The sequence below is a fragment of the Orbicella faveolata genome, unplaced genomic scaffold, assembly GCF_042242905.1.
Source record: "Orbicella faveolata isolate gen_17 unplaced genomic scaffold, um_ofav_v1 contig_12, whole genome shotgun sequence".
Lineage (NCBI taxonomy): Eukaryota > Metazoa > Cnidaria > Anthozoa > Scleractinia > Merulinidae > Orbicella > Orbicella faveolata.
The window spans coordinates 25,595,193-25,615,167 of NW_028301539.1; the positions used below are offsets into that span (position 1 = coordinate 25,595,193).

The 19,975-nt window shown below is 37.8% G+C and overlaps 2 protein-coding genes across 2 annotated transcripts; one reads left to right on the forward strand and one right to left on the reverse strand.

Annotated features, from left to right (window-relative positions):
• Window positions 1–912: 912 nt before the first annotated feature.
• On the reverse strand, window positions 913–7,078 carry LOC110053747 (uncharacterized). Its single transcript, XM_020760022.2, has 8 exons — window positions 6,447–7,078; window positions 5,403–5,464; window positions 4,820–4,934; window positions 4,431–4,475; window positions 3,945–4,040; window positions 3,297–3,548; window positions 2,533–2,838; window positions 913–2,127 (listed from the first exon to the last, which is right to left on the reverse strand). Exons 1-8 carry the CDS (start codon window positions 6,826–6,828, stop codon window positions 1,415–1,417), a joined length of 1,971 nt encoding a protein of 656 aa, XP_020615681.1. The 5' UTR covers window positions 6,829–7,078; the 3' UTR covers window positions 913–1,414.
• Window positions 7,079–7,113: 35 nt separating this feature from the next.
• LOC110053749 (uncharacterized) lies at window positions 7,114–19,937 on the forward strand. Its single transcript, XM_020760026.2, has 10 exons — window positions 7,114–7,377; window positions 9,835–9,922; window positions 10,682–10,795; window positions 11,239–11,322; window positions 11,858–11,986; window positions 12,435–12,530; window positions 16,027–16,181; window positions 16,342–16,497; window positions 17,412–17,538; window positions 18,812–19,937. The coding sequence occupies exons 1-10, from the start codon at window positions 7,262–7,264 to the stop codon at window positions 18,914–18,916; spliced, it is 1,170 nt and encodes a 389-aa protein (XP_020615685.1). The 5' UTR covers window positions 7,114–7,261; the 3' UTR covers window positions 18,917–19,937.
• The last annotated feature ends 38 nt before the right edge of the window (window positions 19,938–19,975 follow it).

The window sequence follows — 19,975 nt, forward strand, 5'->3', positions numbered from 1 at the left end:
CCGAGTTTGATGCTCTGTTCTGCAGTACTTCTAATGAACACGGGGGGCAGATTTTGCTCTCCTGATGTTCTTTCTTTTGCGCTACCCAGTCTTACATCAATGACACGACATGACTTATGAACAGGGATCCGACTGTTCGACAAAGTGCAATGAGGAAACACTATAACATGGTTACTAACATTGAACTGCACGAGGGCAAAACCTTTCTTTATCCCGTCCTGGCCCGGGATATTCGAAGGTGGATAACGCTATCCACCGGATAAATCACTATCCCTTGGATACAGTCGAACCTCGATTATCCGGACCCGCTGGGACTAGACGAAATAGTCCGGATAACGAAGGTTCCGGATTACTGAAAATATGAATATTGAAGAACAAAACTGTTCAAATACAGCAAAATTTAATCGTGAAACAACACTTTTAGAAATCGTTTGGAAAACAACATGGTCTACTGTACATCTTGAACCACTCAACTCCGAGTCAATCAAAACTAATTCGAGTGTTCATTAGTTACGACGCGTACGTGCGTGCGAACGCTGCTTTTAATCTCTAAAAGCAAAACAAACTAGTTTTTGACTGTACTTTTCATTGCTATGGTTTTAAAAAGAATATTGCTACGGATCGTGATCATGACTAGTAAATATTCATGACAAAATTGGGACTACAGAAAATGTCCAGGTAATGGAGGTACGGATAATCGAGGTTCCAGTTCGACTGTAGTGTGGTTTGTTTTGGAAACACTTGTCCACTGGATTTAGCCGGCCGGTGCGTGGCGCTATCCAGTCTTCGAACAACTGGGGCCTGGATTAAAGCATCACTTCCCAACGTGGAACTGTCTTATTTCTGACAAAACCAATTTCTCGAGATTTGGTTTCTTTTTCGCGCTTCCCACGATACAAGAATCGCAACAGGTTGATTAAGCAATCTTTATTTGCAAACAATCCTTACATGTGAAATGAACTTTTACAAGTTGAAGTTACACAAACCCCCAAACAAAGGGTCCTAAATTATCTAAGATTGAAAAAACAACCTTAACTTTAATTCTCTTGATATTCAAATAATCTCCGTTTTGAACAAAATTGTAATAAATTAATCCTATAAATTACCTGCATTAAAAAACTAATGAATTACTGCCAACACTGCCGCAATTGTTAAAAAAGTGGGAAACTTATTTGTGAACAATCAAACAGCATAACACACGACTTTCTTACAAAACAGTTGGAATGACCGAACACTACTTTTTATCGCTCACACTGTAGATGTTAAGTATTAAAAATCAGGTTAACAGAAACAATTTAGATCTTTCTCAGTTAACAATGCTCCTATATAAATGTATACACGTATGTGACAATGCAGTTTTAATTTATGAATAAGTACTCTTACTTCTGAGTTGGGAACTTAACACAAAGAATGGCTAATTACATACGATTCCATTTTTGCGGCCGTGAAATTTACTAACAGCAAATGGAGTGTCTGTAACATCCTCAAAGTCTTCCACGTCCAAGTCATCCGACATGTCTCGCCTCCGCGCTGCAGAGGCGTTTTGCTGGAAAGCTCGACTGTATTTCAGTGAGCCAGCGAATGATGATCGATGCTCCAATTCCGGTCTTGAACTGGGTTCTTCATCTTCTAAGCTGATTACTTCCGTTATGCCATTTGCACGTTCATAGTCATTTAAGTCCATGTTACTTGCTGTGCTTCTCCTTCCACCATGCATTCTATTCCTGGGGAGTTCAGCAATGTCTCTGTTTTGTTCCCTAAAGGTTCTGTTGAAATCGCTTCCGGCACGACCAGCTCCTGGTATTGTTGCACTGCGCTCCCCAACATCTACGCCAAAACTGTCTACAACAGTTTCTTCGTCTTCATATTCTTGTCTTGAGCCACTTTTCCTGTATCTGTAATTTCCTTTGCCTTGCACGTTGTTGAACTCCTTTCTCGACATCTTCTCCGCTCCACTGTGTTTCTTGTACATCTTGGAACCGTCTGCAGGAAATCCACGCTCCGCTCCCAGGCTAACACGTTGAGGCCTCTGTGACGTTGCCGATGACGCAGCAAAATCTATATTAGGCATTGACATAGACATTGTGGGCCCATTCCACGCCAGGCTTCGTCCAGTACACCTTCCCCCTAAAAAGAAACACCAAACACAATGGTAAGAGAGGAATTCTGAAAGAACTGGTTTTTAGCCAGGCTTATTGGAAGAAACGGAAGGCAATGAGTATCGATTAAAAATACAAAGTTATGTAATGATTCACTAACCCACCAATATAGCAAAACCAAACCCCAGAACGTAAATAACCAGAGCTGGAAATGAGAAAACTGTCAGCAATTCTGAAACTTGAGTTGCGCGAAAAGAGCAGGAATTCCTAGTACCAAAGGTCGAAACAAACATTTGCTTTTAGTTTAGCAGGTCTAGGCTTTGATGAAGTGTGTCAATTGTAGTAATTTTTTTATTAGCAAGGAATTCAAGGTAGAAAGAGCAAATTTTAGAACATTTCAACGTAGTCAACGCAAAGCATTCCTTGTACATACCTTTTTCCTCCCATGATTTACTTCCACTCATTGACTGCATATCTTCTGCGACGTCATAGCCACTGGGCAACAAAATTTGATACTTAAGGGGGTACCATTCGGCTGAGTTCATTTTGGCATACTCGGCAAGAGGTAGGGACAGGCATGCGATAGGCTGTCCTTGGGTTGTGACGCGATTGCGACCGCATACTGTTAACAGAACAGTGGACCTTTCCACATTCACCTTTCTCAGGTCGGCTGCGTCATAACGAAAGTACTCTCCATACAATGTGGATATGCGGTAAACAGGAACAAGGTTTTGTAGTGCTGTTAATAGAAATAACACTGCCTAATTAACAATTGCACTTTTAATCTTTTGATCTGTATCACCACCAACACAAAAATTATTATGAATCAGAACATTTTCAACTCTTATTGCCATCAATGACCGAATGTTTTTGACCTATTGTCATTTTATTGTCATGATGCAGTTGGTTGAAACTTTCAGTTTTCTTACAATTATTTTTCTTTTCTAGTTCATAGCCTTGTATCATTTTACCCCAAATATTATGTCATGGACTTCTTTAAAAGGTCTTAGCCTTGCATACGAATCAGAGTAAATTTTTTAATAAAAATAACAATCAATAACTAACCAACCTAAGATCTTGTTTAGAATGGTGTTTATTTCCACCTGATATTAAAGCAAAATCTCACTACAGTACCAGCCATTCAAATAATAAGCAGATACCTGAATAGGGAGAATTATTAGCTTCATTAATTCTTACCATGATCTTGTCCCTTTTTCTTCTGGGATGAGCGGGTTCCTCTTTTCAATGTAGACACTAATCTTTGACTCATTCTTCTTTCTCGAGGTTTCTCATGCTCAGCCTCTTCACTATTCCAGCTAGTTACGCTGTCATTTAAACTTTGTTTTGGATCAATGCGCTGCAGTTTGTGCAAAGCCGTCTTACGCTTTGTGGACTTGTTTCTGTCGGGGATGAGGTAGCCCTTTACATAGACATGCGACATGTTGTGATCTAGAAAGTAAAGGATCATTATTGATTTAATTATATCTACAGGCATCTTTAATTCACCTCTCAGCTTTTGCAGTGTTCAGTACTGACAATTTTGAAAATAACCGGAAACACCTGGAGCTCACAATAGCTGTGTTTCTACAGCTCTATAGGTGAAACACAATTAGGACAGCCTTGAGCTAGCAAAGAGAAATATCATAATAGCACTTTTGATAAAAAATAATACACTAACACAACTTTTTTCCAATACAATACAATTCCAACACCAATACAACCATGCAGACTTAATTCCTATGGTTCATGATTTTAAGACGAAATGGAGTCTTTTTCAAATTACCTTAATATATTCTTTGGAAAGATTGTGGCATAGTACAGTAAGGGAAAACAAGGTTTCAGTACCTGCAGGAAGTTTTACATCTTTTATCTCCCCCACGTAAATAAGAAGTGACTGCCTGCTGCGATTATAATCAAATGATACCCTTATTTCTCCAGGACCTGAAAAAATTCAACAAACACTTATCAGTCTTAATTTCACTAGGAGACAAGGGATTTTGATGAAGATATCTAAAAATGATTTACGAATGGTCACTAGCTGATTTATATGAAGTGAACCTTCACTGCATCAGATAGTATTAAAAGAAATTATATAGTTCAAGGGTCTGTGAAGCTGACAGAGCCAATAAATATTCCAAATCTTCAGCTACAAACTTCTTAATTTCCAACTAGTGAATACAGTACTGACAACTACTTTGCCATCCCTTCATCTAAGTTGTCTTGAATTGTTTCTGTACAATCATCTTGTTTCCTACATGGTTATTTAAACACAAATGGGGTGACCAGGATCACTTTGTCTGGTTTAAAATGTCTAATATTTAAAAAGCTTACCTGGATGATAAACATTTGATGACCCAGAAAAGCTTTCACTGGAATCTAAAAATAAGATATCATTGACGTCAACCATAATATAATATGCTTGAACAAGGGATAAATACAAAGGATTATCCTGCATAGCTTCTATTGGTGTTCCTTAAAAATACCTTATTAAAATATAATATTGCTTGATAATTTAAAAGGAGTTCTAAAAATATTCAGATAGCACATCCACCTTTCCTTTTTGCATATTAATCAGTTCAACATGTAATAATTATTATTTCCTTGTGTCTAGTCCCAAAGTATTTCTAAATACCCTAACCCAAAGTATTTCTAAACACTTTGAAAAGAAAATTAAATGATGCATTTAACCCAAGAAAAAATTACAGTAACTGAAAACATACCTGAACTGGTTGACGACATGCTTTCGTGTGAACTTTGTGAGCTTTCTGACCACTGTGGTGATGACTGCCTAACTTTCTTTAAAACTGGACTTTGGCTTGACTTGGGACCATAAATCTTGAATTTAGAAATACTCAATTAAGTCAGTTTGGTGTCTACTAGAAGACAATTCATATACACCATAGAATACCTTTGTGGTCTGAAGGTTGCGAGGAGTTTAACATCAGTAGTTTTGCAAGTTTTGTTTTGAAGAAGACATTCCTTCTCACAGTGAAATACAAAGCACAATATAGGAATATCACAGCCAGGAATCACGTCATATTAAAGTACTGTTCAAATAAAAAAAAAATGCTGCCATATTACAACCCTGAGCTAAATCCTACTGGTTCAAGTGTGTATTATAACATTTGCCCAGTTCTTTATACACATGTATTTCCAGTTTGGGAGTAGGCTTAAATAACAAATAAAAACACAAAAATGTGATACTTTAAATCAAACGTACACAGCAGTGATAATTTGATACTGTGTGCGTGGCTTTTCAATGAGAATTACTCGCAGTGATTTTAGGACGGTAAACCAGCTTACCTTTCGAAGAGAATGGTCGCCTTCAACGGGCGACGGACTTAATTTAATCACTTCTCTAGTTCCTACAGAACACAATAAAACACAAAGATTAAGCTAAGCTAATAAGCACAAAATACAGTCTCCCTATTTTAACTTCATATTGAGCGCGTTACCCCATCCGAACAAATATACACAGAGAGCAATGGTAAACATGTAATGACGAAACGCACTTCGTGGGAATGTTCATGTTGGATAAATAACCGGTGAAGATCCTCGTTCCTTTGTGTACATTACAGTGACAAAGAACAGTAATGGCGAAGCTTAGCGCGCACTCGTCCACGCGATTCCAGCCATGTTTGTCGAATACGCAAGAACAAATGTTGGACTCCGTTTCAATTAGACGACAATATCGTAAAATTTTACAAAATTCCCAAAATAGAGTACACACTTACTCGCTCATCTGATAACATTCTTTCATCTAACTATCAGTATTGAAAGACTTTGGCAAGTTACATGTTTATCACCACATGGTTCCAAGGCCAATTCACAATGGAAATCGTGCTGGTCAACTTCTTCTTCTAATAATAATAACTGTTCATTTCTAACAAGCCATAACCATGAAATTGATGCTTTTTCTAACATGTTTGAAAATTCACGCACCTCATATATAAATTACAGTTGTTACTAAACAGTTCCCTAGCTTTGAATTATCATAATTACCCTTTCACATACGAGTCCCTTTTTCTGGAAAATTACGCAAAGTTAAAAGTAACATCAAATCGGTTTTCCTTCGCTCTGGCAAAACGCGATTGACCGTACGTGCTCGAATTAAAAATATTGCACTGAATTCTCAAAATAGCAAATAGCAAACAAAAAGTTATCTATTTGCTCGCTGGATATCCTTTTCCTTCACAATTAACCAGTTTTTAATGTCTCAGAGCGACGTATCTTAAAATCTCATGCTACTACAAATATTAACTCCCTTTGATTTATACGAATACCCAAAATATGCATCGAACTGTTTCATTTCAGTGGCTAAGACTGTATTAAGAATCTCTCACTCACGTTGCCTCTCAAGAAATGTCCTACACTCCTCGTTGCCACAATCCTGTGGCGTTCTTCCTTCAGCGTTTCTCAAATCCAAGCGCGCTCCATTGCGACACAGACTTCTTACAACTTCTAAATGACCATTTCTAGAAGCAAGATGAATGGGCGTGCATTTTTGACCATCTTGGATATTCGGGTTTGCCCCATTTTCCAGAAGGGCGATCGTGATCTCTAGATAGCCGCAAGAAGCTGCCTGGTGTAAGGCTGTCCAGCCACCTATTCCTACTGCGTCAATACCTAATAATCCTTCACGAAGGGCAGCTCGAAGCAACCTGACATTATTCAACCGAGCAGCCGCGTGCACTTTCGTCTCTTGCTCTTCTTCAGCTCTAATCGTCATGTTTTAAACGCAATTTCTTAGGGGTTAAAATTATATAGGCATGTACTCACGATGAAGATTGCGATAAATCAATAACTTCCTATCTAAGGCAAAGCACGCATTATAAGTAGGGCTTCATTAACCCAAGACAAGAGCAGTCTTGGAGACAAAACACGAGTTGCTACATGTTGTCGTGGCAACGAGTAAATATTTACCTTTTTCTTTCTTATAAATAATGTGATTGGTTTGAAGGTTGAAACTATCAGTACAGCCAATCAAAATATAGGTTATTGCCAAAGTTTCTGAAATACAAACGAGGCATCATTGCTTAGCAACGCATTCAAAATGGCCGCGGATGGCGCGAATAATTTTGTGAACTCTTGAAGGCAGAAAAAAAAAATACAAAATATAGCTGCAAATCTGATCATATATCCCTTTTCTACAAGCAGCAACGATGAGCGACGCTACCGCTACTAAGGAAGATTACCTTAAAGTATGCGCTGATCTGGGAAGAGAGGCCGATGTGGAGATCTTAGCTGTGTTGAATTCAGCAGTGGACGACAGTTTTCTGTGAGTTGTAAACTTAACTTATATAAGCTTAATCTCTTTCGCTTCATTGCTTTTACCATCAGCCACAGTTTTATAATAATTTTTGGTTCGGATAATTCTTGGTCTACGTAAGGGAAAGGAAGAAATAGAGGCTAATCAAGGAAGATATCAAATATAATCTTCTGAATCTTGTAAGTTTGGAAGGAAATACGGCAAGCAGACATCGCACGAGACATCGTTGACAAGGTTAATTATGAAACATTAGCACATGAATCGCGTCTCTCTTCCGTAGCAAATGAATATTGACGTTTCCAAAGGTAACTATTAATAATGCAGAAATCCAGGAAACACACAAATGAAAGGCGTTATAAAAAACAAAAACACATCATTTGTCGTTTTGGTTGCTTGGAAACCACAACATTGTTTACAGAGGTTGAAAGGCTTAGATTTCTCAAGGGTCAAATTTTGGATCAATAGCTAGCTTGATTAAATGAATTCAATTTTCCACCGACATAACCTTTGTTTTCTGATAATACAATTAAACTCCAATATACAGTATATTTATATTGACTCAATAGTTTTGAATGCATATGCAAAGCATTCAACCTTGAAATCCATAACTTGGTTGACAGAGTAAGATTTCATTTCTTTCCTTTTTTTTTCAAGAGATGCTTTCTGCCCTAATGTGTGAGGGTGGAAATTTAATCTCTCCTTCAAAAGTAAGAGTCCGTACAGATTCATTTATAGCTTGTCATCTAGTTCTTCTGTAATGCATGGTTTATTCCATGGGATAAGTGTAGAAAGGTTTTGGAAGCCATGGAATTGAAGTACTTTAAACAGACAAATTACATTGTGTAGACTGTTCATAAATACATGTACCTGTAGATCAATCAGTGGGTTGTCCTAAAACAATAAATGTAACAGCTAACATAAACACAAGAAATTAAGTGTCATCCACATCTTGCAAAAGGGAATGGAGACTGTGTTAATTAAAAGCAAAAACTGTTGACATGTTGAATGCAGGAATAATCGATATAGTTAATCCCTGTATTGTTGTAATGATGGTTGGTGATTTTAGTTATGTAAAATAATTTTGTTTTTATCATGAAGGTTAACATAAAAATTACCTATTTTATTTTTGATATAATCTTAAATGCATAGCAGCATAAAGTTTGCTGGATTCCGTAGCAGTAAGAGACTAGGTATATCCCCCTCCCACCTGGATGGGATGCTAGTCCATCAGTTACCCCCCTGGCACTTAATTCACTTGAACCCATTTATACACCTAGTTGGGGACTGAGAGAGAAGTGTCTTTCCCAAGGACAGAATGTAATAACCTTGGTCATGCGTAGGGTTTCATTTGATTTGAAGATCGAGTAAGCTTGGTTGTACCCTGGGGGGGGGGGGGGGGGGACTGCCATATAAAAAGGGGGGTACTTGTTGTACCTTTAAGGGGTTTAAAAATGTGGTTTTGGTACCTTTTAGGGTTGACAGCCTCAAAAGGTCCACAGCAGGAACTTTTGCAGTTCTACCTTTTAGAGTATTGAGCCTAAAAAATATGACCAAAGATAAATGTGTTGTTTTAGAATTGATACCTCTTAGGGGTGAACAAAATTTCAAGCCACGCCCACAAAACAGGACCTTGGTACCTCTTAGGGGTTCTTTTTAAAATTTTCAACGAGCACCCCATCCTTTTTATATGGGAGTCCAGGGGAGCTATACATGTACAGTGTATTTATTATATGGCTGTGTCTCACAAGGACTGGGAACTACTGAATTCACAAATTTGATTGGCTGAAATCGATATTGACCACGGTCTAGATTTTCCCAAATAGACCGGCATCTAGACCAGTTTATTTTGCGTTGAAAAAGTAGCAAACTGAAAAACAAAAATGTTCACTGTTTTCTTTTATTCTTCTCAATCATTTATGGAAGTGCCAAAGAGCCTGATGACAGAAAAAAAAAAAAAGTAAAGAGGACAAGCAAATTTCGGCAGGTTTAAGTTAAGCTCATCACCATTCACGAGCAACCAGTTGCATTACACGAATTAAAGTTTTCTTCTTTGCCATATCATAAACATCTTATTAACGGAGCTAAGTTGGTCTGTATGGAAGAATCTTGACCTTGGTCACGTGTACAGACCTCACTGTGTTCGGTCTGTACTCACTACCTCGGTCAAGATTCTCCCATACAGACCTCCTGCTCGGTTAATAAGAGCTAAGTAACAGAAACTAAAAGTAATACTTTTTAAGGCAGAAGAAAACCAAAATATTTGTAAAAGAATATGAAAGGATGCATACATTTATAGTCACGTATGTGTACGGCAGATACAGATTTGGATGGACTAATGAACAACAAACTTGAAAAAGTTACTAGCCAATTTTTTCAAGATGTGTCTTCCATGAAGTAGCTTGATGTCATTTTTCATGTAGTGTGACCTGTATAGCCCCTTATATGTGTCTCTTAATTTGTCAACAGGGAGCCAATTATAGAGTTTGACTTGCATTTACATGGTAACAAACGGAATGAACGCAATGAAATGTACAGGAGAAGACTGACTGATGAGGTATATTCCTAGCAGCTCCTTTTGTTGGTTTTGAGAATTCTTTTCACAGTCACATACAATATTAAAGAGCAATATCCAGGCTTTATCCAAGAAATACAAATAAATGTATAAATAAATAATTGAACGATAATTATAAGAACTTCGTGGGAAATAAATCAATGCCAAGATTTAAAGGATGATCTTTGTTCTATCACCTGTCTTTTTATCAATTGAAATTACATGCCTATGGTTTCAACTTAGTTCCTGAATCATTAAGAGATTTATTGTAATTATAATATAATTATATTCAATTGAAACAAACACACACAAATTTATCTTCAGAAAGGAAAGTAAGTTTTGTTGACCATGATTTAACCAATTTGTAGAAACTACAAAGTGGAGAGACACAGTGAGAGTAATAAAAGGTCAGACAGGGTCAGGGTCAGGGAACATGCAATATTATTGAGTAGTACATTTATAAACAAGAACAAACTTGACAAGTGCCCAACTCATTCCCCGACACTCACGCTTTGCAAATTTCTTCGGCTTTCTAAATGATACATTGACTTAGGAACAAGGATTTTCCTCAAACATGTTGAATGTCATCTGAAACTCACTTGAATCATTATTCTTAGCTTACAAGTATCCAGCCATACACCAGCTCAAACATGGAGTACACAGCATAGAGTTTGATGTACTTAGAAAGCCTCTGTACCTCCACTGATATCATTAAAGTAAAATAGTTCAATCAAAATTCATTTTCATTTAATTCATATGTAGGATGCTGATATATTGTACAAAACATTAAGGAGCAACACGTTTGTCATTGGACTGGATCTAGGATACAATACAATTGGAGATGATGGTGCCAAGCTGCTAGGTCAACTACTTCAGGTATCTGTAAACCAAAAGCAGATGTTGAGTTGGGTGTGACCCATACACTTCACCCATTGATTTCACATTTTGTGTGTAATTCAATGTGTCAGAGTTGAGAACAAACTTTAAAAGGGCCAACTAAGTCGCTTCAGTCTTTAATAGGCCTTAAACCCAGTACCAGGCCATATTGGGGGGGGGGGGGGGGGGGGAGAGCGGCAGCCCTAAGGGTGCCCAATTCTCACTCAGAATACTCAAGGGGAATACTCAAGGGGGTTCTGAAGTGTCCCCCATAAGACACAAGAAGTGTTTAACATTTTGACTTGGAGAATGCCAGTTTAGTTCCATTTTCTGACCTGGTACTGCCCTCCTCCACTGTAAAATGCTACATACATGTTTGTCCCTGAATGTTTGTTGTTTTGTTGACTTGTTTGGAGTTAACCCTTCATATTTTTTTGCTACAGGAGACAGTTTGTCTTCAGTGGTTGGTGTTAAGTTACAATGATATTGGGTCTGCTGGAGGGGAGGCAATTGCAAAAGGATTGCAGGTAATGACGACCACTTACTCTAGATGTTACAGGGATATAAGACCCATCTGTACAGTGGTGATCTCAATCTGAAGGAAAAAAAAAAAAATCAATGTAAACAGCAGTGAGAACACGAACTATTTATGTACTTGTACAACTCTGTGCATTGTTGAATATCTCAGGCTTAAGTGCTTTCCTGGAGACCTATATTTGTAACTTCATTCAGCGGCATTGGGAACTCTAAAGTGTCCTACTGTAAGATACATTGTACAAGTCAATATTTACAAATAACAATATTTCCTGCTTGCTTCATGCTGAATTGATATTAGAATGTATATAAGCTAGCAAGTCAAACAATGTGTAGAAAATACTTTACAAGGACTCAAATTGGTCAGAAACCTTTGTTGAATATGAAGTTAACAAGAAATGGTCTTATGGTGTTGAAAATATTGACTGCTCTTCTGCATAATTTCTATAACACTGGTATCATAGGTTAATACTTATGCAACTGATTTACATGTAAGATTCAACTGTACATTGATTTTGTTTATCCCAGGTAAATGAGACACTCGCCAAATTGAGGCTCAATGGAAACAAAATAAAGACCAAAGGTGGAATGGCAATAGCGGGAGCTTTACAAGTTAATACCATGTTAGAAGAGCTTGACCTTGCTGAAACTGACCAGGTAATGTACATGTGCCTTCTACATGTAAAGTGGCCATCTTATAGGTTGAGTGGATTGCCAAGGACTGCAGGAGTTTCATGAAAGGCTGGGCACCGGGCAAACTGACTGGCTGTGAGGATGATTTTGCCTGCCTGGCTTGACCATGTAGAGAAAAGTTTTTCTTTTAAAGAAATTCAATTAAAAAGGTTTTGCCTGCCTGTGCAAACCAATTGCTCTCTTGCTAATGAAAATACTGAAGGACATCTGGGGATCTAAGTGAAAGCAGATCATTGGTTGATTATTGGGTTAAGAGACTTGAATACACCACAAATTAAAATGCCTGAAGATTTTGTCATGACACAACACTGGAACTGACAAAAACCCTTTAAAGGATGTCAGATTTAACTTTGACACTTTTCTTACCATAGTCATGTAATTTAAAATTCTTGTTCATCTTTTGGTTTTGCAGGAAACAGAAAGTATTATTGCCATGGCCACAGTTCTAAATTTTAACAACACATTAAAATCAGTGAATCTAAACAGACCAAAACTCTTTACTCGTCAGGTAAGTCATTTCACCTTTGATAACTAGTGTGGCTACCTCATGATCATGTATATATAACCATGCAGGGCCATGGAAATGAAAAACCTATCACAGGACAGTATAGGTAAAGGCAGTAGGCAAAGTCTGCTTTTGAGTTTAGTGGCACATCATGCCAGTACTTAAACTTAGCTCTGGTTTCCATAGAATGAAGCAATTGGGAATATTTCTACTTCTCCCCTGGATAGAATGTTAATCAATAGCAGGGTTACCCCAAGTGTTAGATTCACTGTTGCCTATTTCCAGATGTAACTAAATGATGACATCAATGAGTAATCAATGGGTAATTAACAGGTAATATTAGCTGATTAGTCATTGATTATGGCTGATGATAAATGAGTAATTGAATTGTTGTCAAAAGCTATTGAGCCTTTAAATCACCAAAATTACATTGTATGAAAACAAAAGTTGTATATTAAAAGCGCTATATGGGCATTTTCCATTCAACCAAAAATTCATAAAATTTGAAATGGGGACAAATTATAAGTGTTAGGAAATATCCTGCAAAAGTTTCCAGAAAATATGGATGTTGGTGAGTTTCTGAAAAGTGAACCATTCAGGTCAAAATTCTGGAGATTTTGGGAGCGAAGTCAAATGGAACAGTCTGAGATAAATTTCCAGTAAGACATTTTTCTTAAAAAAACTTTTCATTTACTGTAACCAACAACTGGCATTGATTGAACACCACCACCGCCACTATTAAAACGACAGAATTCGCGTTAGAGTTTAGATGCTTCTTTATCAAGCAATGAATCCTTTAACACACATTCTTCATGCTGGAAAATCGTTATACAGTGCAGCTCAGATATAAGTGAACTACGCATACGCATATCATACTAACGTATTTTGCGTATACGCGTATGTCAATACGCGCACATATATGTGCGTATGTCTCTTTGTTATGCATTCCCATAAGTTTCTTTATGTGAAGCATTGTTAGTCAAACAAAGGACATTATATCCCTTGGGAATGAAAATGGCTTCAAAGCGAAATTTGCTTATTGTGAAAACGTCATGCCGATCAATAAAAGCTATCATATTTGGATCACTTCGCAAATTCACCGACAAACTACTGTTTATTAACACTTGCTTGATCTTAAGCTACTAAAAATGGGAAGAAAATTGAAACAGTCACTTGAACTCCCTATTTTAACACGTGAACTTCATGTTCTTACAAGTAAAGATCTGTGTTTCGGCATGTGTCGGTAAGTCGTTTGCGAAATGTTTATTGTCTGAATTAGCGTTCTGAAGATTCTAGTTGAAAAAATGATATCTCCGGTTACATTTGACACAGATCATGATCTGTGATAAGGAGGCTGGGAAAAACCTAAAAACAATGTCCTTAATCTTAATAATTTTCTCAGTATTTAAGGGAAGCTTGCCCCCGACTCCCCTAACATTGCACCCCGCAAGTTCACTTGGTGTGAACATATGCCGTAGCAGCTGAGTGGCGAAGTTCCTTTCCGAAGTTGACCGCAACTGTAACTGAAATATGACGTCGTCGTCAGCAGGCTGAGTTGGAGATTCGACGGAGATGCAGTCGGAGAATCAGGATCTGGGACAGACAGCGTCGGTACTGGTGGAACTGGAGTAACTGGAGTAACTGGTACAGAGGAAGTAAATGTAGGCAGGACTGGCACGTTGAGCGGTTCGGGGGACCCGGAAGGGACTGCAATGAACGTATCAAGGTGTTCTTGCGTCTGCTGCTGCTGTTCGGCGAGCTGTTTCTGGCGCTCACAGATTTGTTTAGATAACCAAGGACTTCTGGCTGGTTGTCCGGTAATGCTGCGAACAAACTTCGTTGGACTGGTCTAACTTGGGACACTCGCTGCAAAGGGCTGGATGCCACTGTTGCAATCCGTGAAGACAGTCTAACTATGGGTTGCAGAGACGCTGCCGGCATCGGTGCTGGTGAATCTGGCTCTACAGCTCTCAGATGGGGTGGATTAGCTTACGGTGGCTTGTACAGGGAAACAACAGTGGCCTGTAAATTGGAGAGAAGAAAATTTTAGAATAAAAGAGTAATGAATGCAACTTTCATTTTTATTGCATTCAGCCATGAGTTTTCCAATTTCTTTTCTCTGAATATAGTTTGGGGAATAACTCAACGTTGTCCAATTTGCATTTTGTTTTCACCATCATAATGCTCATAACTCTGAATAATTTTAAATATCCTACCAAAATCCGTCTGTATTCACAGGCTAACCAAAATCACCTCTTACGAGATTTGTTTTCGTTCTCAGCGTGCTGAGACAAATGGAAACAGATAACTCGTTGATCGCAGACATCAGCTTTGTTATTTTAGTTAGCGGCAAAATTTGAAAGTTCTGTGAAAATATTCTTAAAATTTCACAAATTTCAGCCTCCATATTCTTATAAAACACATTCTTATAAAAAATAGAGTGTAAGCTAGTTCGCTACCATAACTTAGTCTCTTACTGCACACAATTTTTTTTCCAGTACCCAACATAACGTTTATAACTCAAAAAACCTTCATCATGTTTTTCATAGCGATCATGAAAGGTAATCTTGCAAACAATCTTTTGAGTTAAAAACTACATTCAAGTGGCTCACAATGTCATCACAAAGTTATCACACCTTTTACTCTTTTCTTAGTTTCTAAGTCCCGAAGAAAAATTTGAATCCTTTTTTAATTCACACACGCAATTTCAAGTCACAACAAGCATTTTAGTGGTGATTGATTGTTCGTTACACGAGCGTACATGTAGAAGCGTTGAGTAGAAAGGTTAAGCATAGCTGGGTATGGTTGGATCGATTTTGATACAGTTTTAGTTTATCGTTAGTAGTGAACTCTAATCATAATATCAAAGTTTCATACCAGTTTTGGCTCCTTCTTTTTACGCGTGGTAGCTGCATCGCCACCTCCCGCTTTAGCTGAGTTCTTTCTCTTCTTTGGCGCTGGTTCTGGCTGTGGGGCTGGCACTGGTTCTGGCTGTGGCGCTGGTTCTGGCTCTGGCTTTGGAATCTCTGGGTCCTCCAAGACTGGGAACAGATGGGCGTTTGCAGGTTCCTTCAAGAATTCCTGTCCCTGGTCATCCAGTTTTGACCGATCATCTGTGTAAGAACAAACATGACAAGTTAGCAAAAACATCAAATAAAAAGCCTATGGTCAAAAGTGGACAAACATACATACCATTAATTTTACTCCAATAACGTCAGCTTCCAGCTCGTCAGGTCCATACTTTAGAATAACCTTGCTTCCCTTACTGACGTTATCTCCGCTAATTACAGCATAATTATATATATATATTTTTTTATGTGATCCATGAGTAATTGATGGGAAATGAATACATTGGAATAATTGATGACATCAATGAGTAATGAATAAGCCACAAAAGGCCAAGCTGGGATTCATCTTGACAAGTTTTTTTGAGCCCAATTTGGGCCTAAAAAGGTTAAAATTGTATTATTAGCTCATTTCCTTTATTGATGGTTTCCAGGAAGAGCCCACAGTTCACATGGCCTTAATGTTGAAGGTAAATGTAAGACTACGAGAAATCCACCTTGCACACTATGACCTGAGAGACTTTGGTGCAGCCAGACTGACAGAGAACCTTATGGATAACTTGACCCTAACACACCTAGATTTAAAAAGGTAATGATCTGAAGTGTTCAGAGGTGGATGTCAATGTCAAATTAACTTCTCTTTAAAACCCGACTTCAACATAAAAATTCCATTGACTGGTTGCCCTGAATTGAAACTTAACATGGGAATACAGGCTGATCACACTTGTCTTGTCTTGTCTTAAACACAGCAACAACATTACAAGAGATGGCGCTAAGCAGCTGGCGATCCTGTTAAAGAGTAATACACCTCTTGAAGTATTAAACTTGTCGTACAACAGAATTGAAGATGATGGAGCTGTTGCACTTGCTGAGGCATTGGCTGCTTACAACACAAACCTTACATCGTAAAGATCTTTCCTTTCTTGTTTTGTTCAATTATTTATGTGTACCCGTCAGTTATATGAATTTATTTAGTACATGAAAGGTTCAATTTACCAGTCAACAGTCAGTGGGTGGAATTTTGCCATTTGGTCAGTTGTTCAATTGGTTGGTCACTCAGTTAGTCAGTCAGATGGTGATATTTCAAACAGTTGGTCAGTTTGTTGGACAAGACTGAGGAGTTATTTTCAACCTATTAACAATGTCAGACAACTTAACAGGTGTCTAATTTGTTGATTTACAAGTGTGATCACAGATAGAATTGAAAGACACAGAGCCCTTAATATGCTAGCCCTATTAGAGCTTATATGCAGTGTAGACTGAGCCAGCTAACAGCAATTAAATTCAGTCGTCAATCATTACTGTAACTTGGGAGGTGCGGTGGCCTCATGGTTAATGAACTTGTCTCCGGGTCCTGTGGTCTGGGTTTGAGCCCCGGCCAGAGACATCGCATTGTGTTCTTGGGCGATCCTTTACTCTCACAGTGCCTCTCTCCATCCAGGTGTATAAATGGGTACCGGCAAACTTAATGCTGGGGGTAACCCTGCAATGGACTAGCATCCCTTCCAGGGGGTCGGAGTAGAAATACTCCTAGTCACTTCATGCTACAGAAACTGCGATAAGCTCTGACCTGATGGGCCACTTGGCTTGTATGCAGACTTTACCTTTACTTTAACTCAGTCTTTGTGTCTGGACCTCAGGCTGAAGAAAGCAAAAACAACAACAACAAAAAACAATAACAACAACAACAACAACAAAAAAGCACAAAACACCTTGGAATCTATCAACAATAAATTTTATTTAGAATGAATGCTTGCATCTTTGTTAATAATGAAATTTTTAACAAAATGAAATACCTCTTACATGTTTTCCTTCACAGGTTGCTCATCTGTAGTAACAACATAGCCAGTGAAGGTCTGTGTGCTGTAGCCAAAGCCATGAGAAGCAATGGCTCCCTCCATGCTCTTTACATCTGGGGAAATAAACTTGAAGAACCAGCATGCAAGGTACATTACATATTAAGACATGTACAGTGTATAAATTGTAGAATAAAATTTGAGTATTGGGAAGAATTGCTACATACATGTAGTGTGTTGTATAGTTTTCATGTTAATCGACCAATTTTCCATAGTAATCTGTACATTTGTTGCTGTATTACATGTACATCTCGTCAATAGAGTTTATTACAAGGACATAATGTTCCTTTCTGCAACGGCAAGGCCATGGGGACCATGCACTGATTCATTAATTGTCTTTGTGAATCTCGAGCATTGTCACATGTTAGTCACACAAGGGGGCTTAGCTGTGCAACATAATTTATTTACAATATAGACACGAGTGTTTTACTGGAAAATACACCACTCGTAAAATTTATATAAAACCACATCCAGGACTCAGGTGGCGTATTTTCCATATCCTCACTGGTGAAGATATCAATGATTTCACTGATATCAAGTTTGTCTCTTAAAATATACTTAAATTCCTTGGTGTATGATCGAAACATCTTTGGATCTTCCTTGAAAGTCTTTGGGATATTGTTCTTGCCAAACAAACATATAATTCACATCTACTCGCCACCGTGTAATACCTTCTATTTACACAAGTGCTGTTTTCTGGAATACCTGTGCTTAGCCCTTGAATACCTGACTGCTCTCGAAGAGAGAGTGGGAGGGAAGATGAGAGAAGAGAGGGGAGGGTAAAAGCTGGTAGAGAAAGACCCTTCCAACCATCCAGCCAAAGCCCCACATCACCCTACATGTACATACAATGTGGGTTATCTAACTAAAAATGAGATGCAATATTTACAGAACATAAAAATTAGGCCTGCCAGATTGAACAAAAACAAGGTGGTTCTCCAATGATGGCCCTCATATATAGGGTCTAGAGTGCTGTTGTATTGAAACCAAAACTTAATTGCATTTATTGCCATTGAGCACTTGTAGTGAGGATGGCAGCACAGGCAATGCATGCCAAAATTGTTCAGAATATTACATATACTCGTGCATGAATTACATTCTCTTCTTTAATAGCCTCAACTGCCTCATTCAGTTATAGTAAAACTGTAACATAATGGCTCCAAGGCTCAGGGGACTAAAACAAAAGAAATTACACTGAGGATGTGAAGAATGAGTTTTATAATGAAACAATTTGTTTTTCTTTTTGGAGTCCCTGACTCTCATGTAAGGGTAGAATTTTAATATATACAGTACACTTCGAGTACATGTAACTGTATAATGCATTTGCCAGTGAGAGTGTTTGACCACCAGCATTATGTTTCAGGCATTTCAGGACCTGTTGAATGGACCCGTTCCTCGTCTGGAGCCCCAAAATACAGATGTTGAACCCTACGTTGTAGATGGCGTGGTGTATTTAGCAAGACTCTGAACATTTTTTCTGTTAATACTCCATTAACATAACAATATTTGTCTGTGTAAATAACTCTGAATTTTGCAGAAAATGTTTTGTACAGCTATGCAGATTAGATTTTGGAGAAGAAATCAATATCAGTCAAAACCGTATTTTTTATTATTTTGAATTGGAATATTTCTGCAAATTTCTTCAGTGAAATACTGCAGTATCTAGATTGGGGTTATGGATTCTCAAATTGTGATAATTAACAATCAGACCACGAGGACGAATGGACTGCAAGTAATAGCCCATGAGGGCGAGTGGTCTAATTGTTTTACTATTCACCAACTTTTAGGGCAAAAATAAAACAAAAAATGATTCAACAACAATTTTTTTGTAGTTTAGCTTGTCAAAACCGGCAAAATTTCTGTGCCATGGTCTATCACAAATAGACCATGATTGAGCAGCTGATCAGAGCGTGCGATTTGTGATAGTCCATGGGATGGTGAATACTAAATAATATTATTCATTGACTTGAAGGTAATCAATTTATTTGCGATATGGTCTAAATTCAAGGTGTGGATAAAATTCTACTAGCAATGATCTTGAGAATGAACTGATGTTAAAATACTGCATGTTGTTCTTGGGTTTACTGTTTTATCGTCATTTGAGATAAATGTTATTATGTACCAGTCTATCTGTCTATAAGGAACAGTTAGAACTGTGTTCAAAGATAAAACAAGTGTTATAATATTGTATAAACCTCACAATTGTTTTGATGAAAGGTATAGAAAAAGCAAAAGTTGCCAAAGTAATGAGCAATAATCATGGACGAGCAAATTTTGGATCCAGCAAGAGAATTTCATCTACTTGCTATCCCAATGGCTAGTGTATTATTAATAACTAGTTATTTCCAAATGCCATTTATAACGCTTGAGTTTTGATAGAAATTATTACCTGGTATTTTAAAACTGTACATGATTTTTATAGGCAACCTGTACAGTTAATTTTTCTTTTTTTGTTATGAGACTTGAAATAAAAGTGATGATATGTTCAATTAAGAGTTCAAGTACTGTTAGTGATGAATTGTAGTGA